The 15,471-nt window shown below is 38.8% G+C and overlaps 1 protein-coding gene across 6 annotated transcripts in view; it reads left to right on the top strand.

The window, feature by feature from the left end:
- The window catches only part of ADAMTSL1 (ADAMTS like 1), an 881,240-nt gene that overhangs the window by 556,127 nt on the left and 309,642 nt on the right, over positions 1-15,471 (top strand). For all 6 annotated transcript variants that reach the window (XM_078436766.2, XM_078436765.2, XM_078436763.2 and 3 more), the window contains one exon: positions 2,533-2,578. In XM_078436766.2, coding sequence (XP_078292892.2) covers positions 2,533-2,578 — 46 coding nt within the window. The remainder of the gene's footprint in view (positions 1-2,532; positions 2,579-15,471) is intronic.

Consider the following 15,471-nt stretch of genomic DNA (forward strand, 5'->3'; position numbering starts at 1 on the left):
TATTATCCCCTTTTACAGATGATAAAACTGAGATATTTAAACTGCAGAAGAGAGTCAAGATTCCAGAATGAGGATTCTGGTTTCAAAGTGGGTACTCTGAACCATTACACCATGTCACATATGTACTTAGAATTTCACAACTGAAAAACTTACCACATTCAACCGAGACCAAGGTCTAAATGGCATGCCACCAAAGGCTTCTAGGTTGTAGAATTCATTACCTTGTAAATGTACCATCAACTGGAACCTACTTATTATCTTTTTAGACTCAGAAATATGGTATTTTTCAGTAATCATAGCAAGAACAGATCCTTCTCTTGGAGGTGGACAATGACTTGGCCCATGAGATTAATATTTCAAACTAGAATGCTAGTTTATTTATTAACTTACAATGAAAAATAGAACTATCACATGGACCAAAACACCCACGTCAGCATGACAAGCACACTCTGCCTCTCAGCAGTCCTAAGAAACCAGATCACTCTTGGCAAGTTGCTTGGTCAACATGGCACCCTAAGGAGGGGTAGCCCTGGGATGAACAGAACATTCATTGGCATCAGCTAAGTTATCATGATGCATCAGTATTGTGATTGCAACAGCCTTGCCAATGGGACCTGGAGGACATGAAACTCATTGGTCTTTTGCCTGGGACACTGCTTGGCTGGGCACCGACAACCATATATCTCCGTGATTCTCTTCTTTTCTAGGATTAAAATGCCTGGCCAACCCTTCCTTTCCTTTCCCACGTTCTATTGTTAATGTGTGTTAATATTCTCAATCTGGTCACAGTCAAGTCTTCAGGCCTGGGACCTTTCTAATTCTTTAAGACAGGCTTAGTGCAATTGTATTTTCAGATGCTATTTTCTTTTTGATGACATCTTCAAGACCTAACACAAATACTATCTAGCTTTTCCTACACTGAATTGTAACTACATGAGTGGTTTTATTAATACCAAAGACAAAGTTATAGCCATTCTTTTTTGTATTCCCAGAAGTAAACACATTGTGCAGCACATAACAGGAGCTCAGTGGTTGTTTCCTGAATAAACAAGTAAATGAGGAGGTAGAAAATCATCATGGTGAGGAGTGTAAGCTCTGAGACTGCATGGTCTGGTTTCAAATCTCAGCTCTACGACTTAACACTTGTGTGGTTTTGGCAAGTTACTCAACGTCCCTGAGCTTCCATTTTTCATCTTTAAAAAGAGTATAATTGTACCCTGCCTCCCAGGGTTCCTGAAAAGATTAAATTAATACATATACCAAACTTAGAAATGTACCTGGAATTTCAAACTATTAGTTATTAGTATAATAATTCTCTTAGCATTTTGTATTGTATTTTTACTCGTTTTGTAAAAAGTATGACTTATGTTGCAAAGGGCAGAGTACCGCTTGTCCCTGTTTTAAGTGTCACCATTGAATATTTAATTAAAAATTGTTTTTGTCACAGAAATTCAGTAAAATGGAAACTCCCATGTATTGCTAATGGGAGTAAGGAATGGTACAACTTTTATGGAATGCAATTTAGCAATATTTATCAAAAGTCTTATAAAAGTTCATTCCCTTTACTCCAGTAATTCCCCTTCTAGAAATTTATCTGTCCTACAGCCACGGTCAGAAACTTGGATAAAACTTTTATATAGACATAGTTTATCACACCATCATTTATCAACCCCCTCATTGGAAATTACTTAAATGGCAAGTCATGAAAGAATGGTTATACAAATTACTTTATCTCATTTAATGGAATATTATGTAGCTCTCAAAACTGTATCTTTAAATTATTTCATAGTGTGGGAAAATGCTTCCCAAAAAGCTAAAGTGGGAAAAGAAAACCCAAACCACAAAATGGTGTAGGTGACGTAATTTCTTCCACACTGAGAAGAAATCAGTAAGTCAAAATAACAGTGATTATCTTTAGATAAGGCAACTATGGGGGATTTCGTTTTTGTAAACTTTCTTTTCCAAAACCTCTCCAATGAGCGTGTATTTTAGAAGTAAAAATAATTCTTTAAGAACTATACGTTTTAATGTCCTTAGATGTGTAATTTTAAGACATGTTGAATATTGTCTCATTTTTACCATGTCCCAGATCTAAGTTTTTTCAGTGAAATATCTCTTCAGTCCAATACCAGAAATAATTAAGAAGACAGGATTCATTTTTCAGAAAATCTTGTATTAATATTTATTTGGTTAATAAGCACAAAGTATAAGTACTTATCTTGAAAAATTTTTGAAGGAAAATGAATGCTTAGTGTCAGCTCTCATGGAGAAATCAGTTTATATATACAACTTCTTGAGAACTGCTTTGTTTAGTATTGATAGTAATTTCTATAAGAACATTGTTATTCAGAAGAAAAGAAAGAGACTCGTACATTAGTATTAAGAGAAAATTGTTCTTGTGACAAAATAGTTTCAATTTTGAGCCTGTCACAGGTAGTAATGAGTTTTTTTCTTTTTTCTTTTTTTTCTCTTTTTTCTTCTTTTTTTTTCTTTTCTTCTCTTTTTTTTTTTCTGTGTGTGTGTGTGACCTAGGAGCTGTGAGGGAAGAAATATCCGATATAGAACATGCAGTAATGTGGTAAGTACTGAGGTTCTGTTTCTGCAGTTATGATCATGTATCATTTTAAGAACTGAATAATGCCAACCAGTTTTATGTATTATGAACAACCAATCAATTAGTATTTCAAAGAGTTATTTTTCTCACACTATACTGATGATGCAGCCTTTTAAAATACATACTTTTAATTCTCCTCAATATAAACTTTGAATCGTCTGGCCAGATTGTAACTAACTAGGCTGTTTCAAAACAGGGATTCTGTATTTCTTTTCTGCTTTCTGACGTTTCACATCTAAGTGTCTCGAGAACCAATAAGAGAAATGATAAAAGGGAAACCACTGGGGTCCTCATGAAATAAGTATTAGTTAAACGCAGATTTGACAGAGTCATTCATTCATTCATTCATTCATACAACAAAACTGCTCAATGCCATCCTTCTATGAAGTACTACACTAGTACAAGGAAAAATAACATGTGGTCACTGTCTTAAAACATCTGTGATAAAGGACAAGATGCAGAGAGAGAAGATAGCACACTCTAGCACAAAGCATGACAAATGCTGCAAGAAAGGGATAAAGTTCTTTGTGGGTTAAAAATGGAGAGACATTTGAAGGGTCTTCAAGGAAAAAGTGATTTGAGATAGGGCTTAGAGAACTAGAAGGGCTGTGACTGGTCCACATGAGTGTGAGGAGGTGATAGTCCAAGCAGAGGGGACACAATGGGCAACTTTGGATGCAGAAATGTTTAAGGTATGTTCTACATACGAATTTGGATAGGATTCGTATTATAATTCGTGGCTAGCATTATTGAAGAAAAGAATTGAAAGGTATTTTGAGGGACGCCTGGGTGGCTCAGTCGGTTGAGCGTCCACCTTCAGCTCAGGTCATGATCTCGTGGTCTGTGAGTTCGAGTCCTGCATCAGGCTCTGTGCTGACAGCTCAGAGCCCAGAGCCTGCTTCGGATTCTGTGTCTCCCTCTCTCTCTCTTCCCCTCCCCCACTCATTCTCTGTCTCTCTCTATCAAAAATAAATAAACATTAAAAATTTTTTTAAAAAAAGATATTTTGAGGTTACACCTTGAACAAATTTAAATGTTAGGGTTCCAAGCTTATATTAGTTCAGTGAATAACAGGGGATCACTAGAGGCTTTGGAGCAAGAGTATGATATTGTAGTTTCTTTCACTTCAGAGAGATTAATTCTGTAGTGATATGAGAGATGCTCTGGAACAGGAAATGGATGGGGAACAAGAAGCAATCAGAGCTTAAACCAAAAGTAAATAGATGCAAGAGAGATCAAAATTAAGGTCACTTTGTAAGACCTAACAAGCAATTTAAATTAGAATGATAAGTTGGAGTGAGAATAAAGGAAACACAGAGGTGTGTGTATATTTAGAGTTCTTAAACTGGCCTATCCTCTGTTAGAGTAGCTCTTTCCTTACTAGCTACATGACTGGCTTTCCTTATTCTAATCTCAGCTCAAATGCCACCTCCTCAGAGTATTTTCCTTGACCAACTTATCTGATATGCTTGTCCCACTGCCCAATCCCATCTCTCACAGCAGTCAATCTTGCTTCCTTTAGAGCACTTTGACTTTCTTTGTAGCACTAATCTCTACCAAAATTTATCTTCTTTGATTACTTGTTTTTTTTTTTCTGTTTTCCCACTCTAGAATGTGGACTCCATGAGGATAGGAGCCTCATTCATCTTGTTCCCTCCTTTATCCCTAGTGCCTGGAACTATTGACTCACACATATGAAGCACATGATGGAAATTTGCTTAATATGTAACGGATACCCAGGCTTCTGAAAAAATGGTGGATACCATTATCAAAATTAGGAATGTTGGGAGAAGGCTTGGGAGAGGAAAATGACAAATTTGATTTAGGGACACTATTGAGTTTGACATGCAGGCTGAACTTGTAGGTGGTATATTCAACTGTGCAATGAGGAGTTGATCTCAGGAAAGAGATCAAAGCACAAGCCATAGAAACAGAAATAAGATGCATAAAATTTGAAGATTTGGAAGCAGTTCCTTAGGTAGAATCATAAGAGGAGAGAAGCCTGAACTTTGGCGAATGTCTATATTCAGATAGAAAGAGAACTAGAGTGCCAGGTAAACCACAACAGGCACAGTGAGAGAAGTAGCAGAAGAAATAAAAATTCCTGAAGGTGTTCAGTAGGATAAATGTTGCCAACAGGTTGAAGACTTAAAAAACCCTGCTGAGGAACAGTTTCTATAGTGTACTAGGAACAAACAAAATCAAAATCACAGGGGGTAAAAAAAAGAGTATCAATGAGAAAATGGAGTTGATGGGTATAAGCTATTCTTATTAAGTGTTCACAGAGGTATCTCATCATTTATGGAGTCACATAAAGGTAGGTGGGTAGTTGGTTTGTTTTCAGTGAGTAAACCTTGAGAGATAAGTTGATCTAAAAGGAGAGATTGAGGGGCACCTGGGTGGCTCAGTGGTTAAGCATCTGACTTCAGCTCAGGTCATGATCTCGCGGTTTGTGGGTTCGAGCCCCGCGTTGGGCTCTGTGCTAACAGCTCAGAGCCTGGAACCTGCTTCAGGTTCTGTGTCTCCTTCCCACTCATACTCTGTCTCTCTCTCTCTCTCAAAAATAAATAGTCATTAAAAAAATAAGTAAATAATAAAAGGAGAGATTGATTGTATGAGAAGGTAAGGGGATACTTGATGCCCCAGGTCCCAAAGGAGACAGTGGGTGACAAGAAGAGGAATTATGCTTCACTCTGAGAATATAGAAGCAAATTGAGAGAGGAAGTTTGAGGTATAGAAAGATGTTGAAGAAGAGAAAAGGTGAGACTGCTCCAGATGCACAGGCTCAAACTTCCCTTAGAGTTTTCTCCGTCACCTGCTGAAAGTGAAGAAGGTGAATTGAACTTGAAGAAATGAGCATGAAGGCCTACAACAGCCCCTAGGTAAATCAAGTGGAAGCCAGCAAAGCAAAATAAGGAATTGTTTGGGGGCAAGGAAGGGGCTCAGCTGAGGCCAAAAAGCTTGATGTGACAGAGAACAAGGTCAGAAGGATTTAGGACTTAGTCCAGTGGTATGGCGATGCATTGGGGCAGGAACAGAGAAAACTCACATTGGAGGTGACTCATGGCCAGAGTACTGATGAGATGGGTTGCGAGAGACCAAGATGAATGAAAAGTATATGTATTTTTAACACCCGACCAGGGAGAGTGCAGGGAACTAGAAGGCGTGATAATTGGGAGTAAGAGTAATTGTTAAGGGGAAAATTTTGCCTACTTCATTTCTCTTTCCACTGAGGACACTAGGTGCCACATAGTTCAACTGCTAATTGGTTAAAAGAATCAAATAGCTACAGTTGTTCAATTTTTAAAAATGGTATTGACAGAGTTTGTTTTATAAATGGTATAAAAAATGTTTAATGGAAATATACTTTAGCTCATTGATTTTCTTTATCCCTTTTATTATCGTGATATCTTATACATCAGGGCTATTTTTTAAATACCATAATGTTATTTAAGAATCTCCATAATGTCCATTCTGTTGCTTTATGGCTTTTAAAATCGTGGAAAGGATCCAAACTCTCCTAAGTAGATGAATGCCTAAAGCATCATGAGCAGATGTCTGCCTACCCTGTCCTTCAAGCTCTTCAGAAACAGCCCACAATCTCCCTGCTATCATTATGAGCACTTTCATGGACAGATGTAGGCTAAGACTCTGACCTAATATTATTTAAAACCCATAGCGTTACCAAAGCCAACTCTTTATAGCTTGTAGAATCAAACTGACATTGAATTTCTATATGAGAATCTAAACTCTTCAAACCTTTGAAGCTTTTTTTTTTCTGACTTTTGGCCATGACAGAAGCAACATTGCCAAAAAACCAAAAAGTCTCATAAGAATCTTTTCATAATCCCATCGCAATTCCTCAAACTAAGAAGTTCAGGGCAATTCAGTTAAATATTCCCCTTTTAAATACCTGTTTGGAAAAACTCTAGGGTCCCTTGTTCGGTAAGCCTCCAGGTCAACCCTTAATACCTGGCAGCTTCCTGGGGCTCTTCTGAACCACTTCTCCAAAGATTCACCCTCTTTTTCTATTTTTTGTAGGTGCTACATAGTTCTCTGGGTTCTTATTCTCCAAGGCTGAGGAGGAGAAAATGTCTCCTCAGTTTTCTTAGCTTTCTGCATTGTCTGAAAAATCAGTTCACATACTTTTCAGATGTTCTTGTTAATCACTCTGTAGACAGGGTGTATCAATAAAGAAAGTACCCATGATGTTCGCCTAGTTCTTTTAGTCACACGACCTTCTGTTACTATTTCTAGCTGGTTCAAGCAAACTATTTTCATTTCTAAGGATGTAGTGCATCCAACCTTTCCCATTTCACAGTCCAAGGGGGCAAGGCCCTCTCTCTCTCTCTGGAATAAAAGACGAAGGATACTATTGGGGAAAACAATAGGTGTGAACCCAAGTGGGTCATTTAGGTTTCACATCTTCCCAGGGGGGGCCCTAATTTGCTGACTCAAATTAGCCCTCACATCTGAGCCCCTTGATCTTAACTAGGCATTTTAAACGGACTTTCAAAGTTAGACTAATACCGTGTTACTTATAAACTGTTTCTTTGTCACCATCCTTAATCTTAACAAGAGTTGAAATTTAGGAGACAGTGACTACAATTAGCAATATAATAGGCCAAGGTGCCTGTGGTAGCTGGTGGTGCCCTTAAGTTCTTTTCTTTCTTTTTCTTTTTTTTTAAATTCAAGTTACTTAACATATGGTGTAGTATTGGTTTCAGGAATAAAATTTAGTGATCCATCATTTAGATAGAACACCCAGTGCTCATCCCAACAAGTGCCCTCCTTAATGCCCATCACCCATGTAGATTGTCTATCCCCCACCCACCTCCCCTCCAGAAATCCTGTTTGTTCTCTGTATTTAAGAGTCTCTTATGGTTTGCCTCCCTCTCTGTTTTTATCTTATTTTTCTCACACTTGACTGTTGTTTAAAAAACAAAAGTCCCTAAGACTAAAGTCGGAGGCCACATTTCCATATCTCTTCTAGAACCCTCCCAGAGATGAGTGGGCAGAGATTTCTGTGCTAAGAGGTCACAGAAGAGCCATGTCTGATTTTCTCAACAGTGTGCACCCAGTGCCTAGCATGAAGTGTCCAACAACATGCTTCTGAAACCGTGTGCCAGGGAACACGGCAAACTGACAGGGCTGCCGTGGGATTTTTCAAACATTCAAAGGCACCCTAGCAATACTTGATACCTGCTGGGCCCTATGCAAACTAGTAGATCATGCTGTCTTCCTTTCTATGACATCTTGTCTTTGCAAAGTTGGAGACTAAGCCCCAAACCCAGTCCTCCTGAAGCTTTGATAAAAAAGCAAGTACCGAGAGAAAATCAATGTGGGACAGGAGATGAGGGTGGCATTGTCCAATCAGATTTCATACTTTAAGAAATTTTCCAATATTTAACGAGTGCACACTTACCATTAGTAAGTAAACCTGGTTGTTTATGAATAAAATAAAATCTAATTTTTCTTTCAAGTATGTGTATTGTTCTTTTCAAATAGCTGTTGTGAGGGTGCAAATACCTATTGAGTTGTTTGGACCTAACTACTTAATCAATGGAAGTGTTAGTTATTCCTTTCGGCCTAGGGGTGCCATAAAAAAAGTTTTGAGAGATTAAAGGGGCTATGGGCAGATGAAGTTTAGCAACCCCTATCACGTGGTGGACATTCAACACTTAATGATGAATGAATGAATGACATCCTAAGTAAGGTGACATTTGAGCAGAACCTTTCAAGATGATAGGAATTTTTCCAGACTATGGTAAGAGACAGGGTTAGAAAAAATGGGAATGGAATTTATTCAGCAATTTCTGCTGTGACCTGCTGTGTACCAGGCACTTTTTCTAGGCAATGGGGTATCATAGCTACAGAGAAAGATAAGCCCCTGTTCTCATGAAGCTTATTCTCTAGTGAGAGAAAACAGATGATAAACAAATAAAGAAAGAGAAGTGTGAGAGTTTCAATTAGTGAATGATTCTGAAGGAAATAAAGCAGATAATGGCATAAAGAATGATGTCGGGGAAGTCGCTACATATGGGGTGATCAAGAAATTCTCTCTAGGGTGACATGGGGGCCTTAGTCGTATGTGTGAAGGGAGAGGAATGAACTAGCCCAGCTTCTTTGAGGCCCTGGTAGGTCATTTTATGAAGTATGGTATGCGGTATGGTGCAGGGAAGGAGGTACTTATCTGTTCTGAGGAGTCTGAACTTACTCCTAAATGTTATTCTGTAAGGGGCACTCCTAGCCTCTCAGTAAGGGTGACAGGCATTGTTTGCAAAAGGACCAGAAGGCTGACAGATGGGTCACTCTAATCACCCCCTTCTGTGCATTTCTCTTCTCCCAGACCCAGAGCCAGTCTCAGACTGAAGTATATGAAAGGCAGCGGAGGGTTTTCTTAACCTCAAGAACAAGTTTCTTAACTGAAAAAGAAGTTCTGAGGGAAAGAATGTTAGTTTCTTCTTAATAAATGTTCAGAATCCTCCCCCTGCTACAGGGGGCTTCCAGAGGGCACGCTGGGTATCCAGAGTGGCTCTCCCCAAGGCTGACTAGACTCTATAGCACTGGACCTAAGAAATGTGCTTCCTGCTGGATTCAATCCCGATTCCCTCCTTAATGACCCATCCAGCTGAAAAGCAGGAATTTTCCTTGTGCTGTATCTTCCTTGAGAGAGAGAGAGAGAGCACTCTCATCTTAAACTCTGATAACACATGTCTCTTCCAAGTAACTTTATTAGGATTTCATCCGTAAGTTAATGTAACAAAATGGGGGCCAGCTTCTCCTATCCTTACCTGTTAGCCTTGTAATGACAGTCTCTGAGAGGCCATCAGGATGTGTGGCTAGGAGGAGGGGTGAGTGATTTAAAGGACACACTTCATTTTTCAATTCCATGGACACAAAGGACTCAAAATAGTAACATAGAGCAGAAAGAACATAGGCTTCTCAGAGTCCTGGCACTGCAGCTTAGTAGTTAGGTGCTTTTGAACAAAGTTCGGTAATTGCTGTTTTCTTACCTGTTAAAATACCCTTCTTATATATATCCAAAGAATGTTTGTTAATGCAATGTTTATGGTAGTTTAAAATTGGAAACAAATGGAGGGGGGCTGGTTAAATAAACTGTGATGTGTCCACACCACAGAGCACTAAACAGTTATGTAAAAGAGTAAGTCGGATCTGTAAGCACAAACCTGTAAAGTTTTTCCAAGACATTTTGAGTGTGAAAGAAACAAGTGTAGAGTAGTATCTTTAATATGATCTCAGTCAATTTTTAAAAACCCCCAAACTGAGAGCGCCTGGGTGGCTCAATCAGTTCGGTGTCCGACTTTGGCTCAGGTCATGATCTCAAGCCCCACATCAGGATGTCTGCTCTCTCAGCGCAGAGCCTGCTTTGGATCCTCTGTCTCCCTCTCTCTCTGCACCTTCTCCACTTGTGCTCTCAATGTCTTTCAAAAATAAATAAACATTTTAAAACAAATAAGTAAAGGATTGTAATCAACAATTGTTTCTTAAAAAATAAATAAAAAATAAAAATAAAATAATTAAAAAAAACAGACTGAGGTATGTCTGGGGTGTGGTATATCGCTGATCACAATTATTATGTAATGTAGAGAGAGATTTTGAGTAACTTAAGAAGGGCTTTCCTTTTTTTATTCTGTATACTTCTGTAGTAAGATGTGTTACAGGATGTATATTCTTCTATAACTGGCATCAATTTAAAAATATAAAAAAGAAAATGAGGTTGGGGTAAAATATTTCGAAAATCATTGAATATATATTTTATTGTCGAAACACTGAAAAAAATACCTCACAGAGTTTTTCTGAGGATTACATGGGGAAATATCTAAAAAGCAGTCAGCATGGTGCCCAACTCAGTAATGTTGGCTCTGCCCTGCTTTAGTTCCTTTCCTCAACTCCCCCTTTCTGTGGCGAAGTACTCTTTCCAGGAGAATACACTATTTATAAAAGTAAAAATTAGCTCACTTTAAATTCCTGAAGTTTGGCCTTACTGTGTGACACCATAAGGAACTTTTCTTGATTATTTTTCCAAGTAAACAGATTCCAGGTATTCTAGAACAAGAATCTTAGCCCTCATCTCTGGCAGAACTGCAGATTTACAATTCTTCTTCCTTTGGATGACATATAGGAAAACAGACTTTCTATGTAATACCCGTAGGCTGGACAGTTAGGTCTCTGGCAGCAGTGAAGCTTGGCTGTTCTTTGAACAAACAAATGTTTAGTTGGAATTGCTATATGTTCTCAGGAACATAACCCGGGGGACCAATCAATATCCCCCCTAACGAGTCTAACTTACCGCAAAGATAGAATGAATGTAGAATGGCGACTTAACTACTTGTAGGGCTGTGTGTGTGTGTGTGTCCCTTTCAACATTGAGAAACACTGTTGCTGGAACAAAAGGATGTTCATTAGGGATCACATTTCCAGGAGCATCTTGATTTTCTTGACTCGGACCACAGTCCTTTCTATTTATGCAGAAATTAGTAACAAAGGAAAATAATTTTTAGGGGGCAAGAAGTGATAAGTGACTTTTATTGTTTCTCTGAGGACAGAGTCCCTGTCCAAACTCTGTCAGCACCAATGCTGACTAAACTTTGACCATCCAGCAGATGAATTAATCTCTAAGTGCAAGTATACAGCATGTCATGTGGATAACTGGAGGTTGATTTTGGTTCAAAACACATCATTTCCCTTTCAATAGTTAAACACTGAGCATTTAGGATAAATGGCTGAAAATATCTGCAGCAATTACTCCGGAAAAAAAACCCTCATATTTTATGACTAACTGTTTTATCATTTGTGGCATAAAGAAATAAACATTTTTTTAATGATTCACAGATTCCTTCATTTGGTGGATCTGTCTGGTGGATATAGATCTCTCTGCAGTGCTTGCTGCCAGGCAGCTAGCCAATTTTTTTTTTTTTTTTTTTTTTTTTTTTTGGATTTTTCCTCCCCAGTGGGTTGGGCCCTTCTGCTTTTCTTCTCCCCTAGGCCTTCTTTTGACTGCTGTACACATTTCTTCTCTTTTTAATGCTTTTTCTGACATGCCTGTATTGGACCCCTCTGAAGTCTCTCTACTTTTCCTTTCTCCTTAATGTGTCCTCTTGATGTGTTTCTTATCCTCTGCCTCAACTTTTTCCTCTCTGGGAGGAGCGTCATATGAACACGACCCCAGGGAGAGAGACATGGGCTGGCCGGCTCTGCTGTTGCTCCCTGGGTGGTTGGACAAGCTCTTCAGACTTCTCACAGCCTCAGTGTCTTCAATCATGACGTAGAGTCATCACGTTCACTTCACAGTACTCCTTTACAAGGATCAGAATCAGTAATGTAGGTACATGGAAGATGCTCAATGAATTTTAGTTCCTTCTGCCACCTGATATGACAAAGATAAGTAAGTTATGGTCTTCCAAAAGAACTCCATTCCCCAGGTAAGGATGATTTTGCCCTTGTCCCTAACTCAACATAATATGAAGAACTCCAAACTGTTGAGTAAAATATAAAAGCTAATATATTGTTACAACTAATTTCTGCTTATTGGCATCCTTCTGGTATATTTAAAAGCCATAGGTGATTTGCCCCCAAAGTTGGTCAGAGTTAGTTTATTCTAAGCCAGCATCATCCCATGGAGACTGTCAGAGGAAGCATTGACAATACTTGTAAGTGGCCTTTGAGTGATATGAGCTGGCCTCCCTAAAGTCACACGTTCTAGTTCACACATGTGATGCTTTCTGATAAGAAATAAGTGTGCCTCACACAACAGCTATGTTCTTTTCCTGTGAATTAATAGCTTAAGTGTCAAGCGACTGCTTTCTTACGGCTGTTAGCATGAACTTGGTCAACCCAGAATTTGTTTACTTCGTTATCATCATATCATTTGCCATATTGAAACTCTCTGAGGAAAAAGTTCAGCTAGACCTTTTGCAGGTGTGTGTTTTGTTATTAATGCTACAGTATTGGCTTGATAGAGTTTTGAAGGGAAGATAAACCCTTCATTGATTCGCCTGATAAAGGGTATTAAAGAGTTATCTATCATTTCCTAGAGTGTTGGGATTTATCAGACTAGAAAAGTGGTATGAGTCCCTCTCCCAGCTAGCTCTATGACCACGGGTAATGGTATATATGTGCTGCAATCTTTGTCAAAAATGACTAGTACACTGATCATATACCTCAAAGGGATCCTGACAAAGCAATAGATTTAGAGAAGATTTGAATTAAAAGAAACTAGTTTGTTTGGGGTATTTGCCAGGTGCCAGGCCTAGTGCTAGTGACTAATTCAGTTCTCACAATCACCTTGAGAAGTATTACCCTGATTTTACAAATAAAGAAATCTGGATATTGAAAGAGATAAAATACTTTATTTAGTGGTGCTGCTAGGTTTGTATGATGCCAAAACCCATGCCCATCTCAGCATGACTCAAGAGGGTGCATCAATGACCTAGACTAACTCATGTAGCAAATAACAAAACTAAGACACAAAGAGATTAAGGTATAAGGAATTTTACAACATATGCGATGTGGTTTAGGAAAAGAGATGTTCAAATAAGTTTACTGTAGCAATTTTAATTCTTCAAGGCTACAAGTATATGAACTGCTGAGAATTTTAAGTGTGCGAATCAAATACAGCAGAAAAGGCAAATCCAAGTATCCTTGCTGAAAACATCCCAAATTGCCTCTCCTTTGAGCTTCTCCTCCTGTCCAGAGAATACAAATTTCCTGAGTCAATACTTCTCAAACCTACTCTCTCAAGTCCTAGTTTCTGAATTACACAAAATGTATGCTGGCCTCTGGTGACCCAGATAGAAGCTTGAAGCAGAGATTTGACAGTGACTTTGAAAGAAATTACTACTGTAGTTCTTCCCTTGGCACAGTGCCTTGTGGAATGAAACGAAACAAGCCGCCATGCATAGGTTGCTAACATGCAAATACTTGTCTATGCTCAGCCGCTCTCCGTGAGACTAGAAACGATAAGCAGCATCAGATCTTCCAATTACCACCAAGATGTGTTGAAACTCAGGCAACAGAAATTCTTATGCTTTTTCCTCTGAGGGATCACTCACAGACCTTTGTGCTGAGCTTTCTGAGCTAAGGCCATTATTTAATTAGTTAATCCACTTTCATACTGTATTGTACTTCCAGGAATCTTTTCTTCATATGTTTTTCTTTGATTTTGAACATTCTCTTCCTTTTCAGAGGAAATTGTCAAATTTAAAGAGGGTGTCTTGAACGTTTGGCTATATTTTTTCTTTACAATCTTATGATGAGCAAAGCTATGCATGGCTCTTAGAGCATATTTAGTTTAGGCTTCAAATTCTGTTCAGAATCTTGAGTGGAATATGGTCATCACAGAAGGAAGGGTAAGGAGGCATTATGTGGTATTTTTGTGCCTTTGAATCTTCACCAAGCAAATGTGCTTCAGAGCTCATTCAACACCAATATCCTATAATGTACTGGTCTCCTCTTCCCAAGCAATATATTCATATGAAGACTCCTCCCCTTCCCAAACAGATTTTAAATGATATAGCACTACATTTCAAAAAGTGTAATTTATTACTTTTTAATGTTTCTTTTTCTTCCTTTAAAATACTGCTGGGAATTATTTACTTTGAATTGTTATAGATCCTAGAAGCAACTTGGACAAACCTCTCAATCCCTATAGGATGGGAGTTTGGAAAACAATTTTTAGACAACTGTCTGTGGGGCCACCTTGACCTCGTTGCTGGGTGATGAAGGCTGAGCAGTCAAGTTGCTATGACTATCACCCCTGTGGCATCCAGAACAGCTCTTCCTTTACCTGTTTTATTGATTAGCATCCTGCATAAGATTCTTTTGAGGGAAAAGAGTTCTGCAACAAAATAAGAGTATGAAAACCCCTGCTTTATAATATCCCTCCTAAGAGGTCTTCTAGTTTCTGTCTGATTATTTCTAGGGAAGAAAATTATCCATCTGACATAAATTTGTGTACAAGGCTAATTGCCAGGAGAGTGTCTCATAAACTGATGTATACTTTAATTCAACAGATAGTTATTGACTGTGCAAGGCATTGTGCTGGGAACAAATGACAACAAAAAGATTTGTATAAGACAGTACTCCCAAATGTTTTGAAATTGGAGGCAAGAAGAAAAGACAAAAATACAGATAGCTACAATCTCATGCAGAGTAAGAGAAGTTGTGAAGGAAAAGTGTAAGGAGATTGCTAAGAGAATTTCTGATCAATCTGTTCTTCCCTGTTTCCAAACAAGCAGCAATGTTGGGCAAATTATAAAATGTTGAAACCAATGACATAGCCAAGTTCAATAGCAAGATTAAAACATCCATGCACCAAAAATGGAGCATATATGCAAGATGGTGACCAGTGCTGATGGCCACAGGCTTTTGGGCTCCATAACTAGAAGTAAGCAAAGATTAGCCCCAGCTCAATTCCTGTGGGATAACCAGAGCTAAATTTACTTGTACAGGAGAAAGAGCACTTCTTCCAGGTAGAGAACTTCATGTCAGAAGCCTGGATGGGACTCTTTGTGTGGATGGAAGCTGATGTTTGGTTTGGTTTTAATGATGGTTTGCCTGGGATGAGCCCTTTATCTGAAACATGAGTCTAGAGGGGCTGGTGGAGATCACGGACTGAACCTACTAAATGACACTTGGGCTCGGTGAATAGATTTGCAATTTCCTTGTTATGGATTCAAACCCAAAATTCCAGGGGCACTGGGGGGGCACCGTCATTTAAGTGTCTGGCTCTTGATTTCGGCTCAGGTCATGATCTCATGGTTCATGAGTTTGAGCCCCACATTGGGCTCCATGCTGACAGCGCAGATTCTGCTTGGGATTCTCTCTCCCTCTTT

The sequence above is a fragment of the Panthera onca genome, chromosome D4, assembly GCF_046562875.1.
Source record: "Panthera onca isolate mPanOnc1 chromosome D4, mPanOnc1 haplotype 2, whole genome shotgun sequence".
NCBI lineage: Eukaryota > Metazoa > Chordata > Mammalia > Carnivora > Felidae > Panthera > Panthera onca.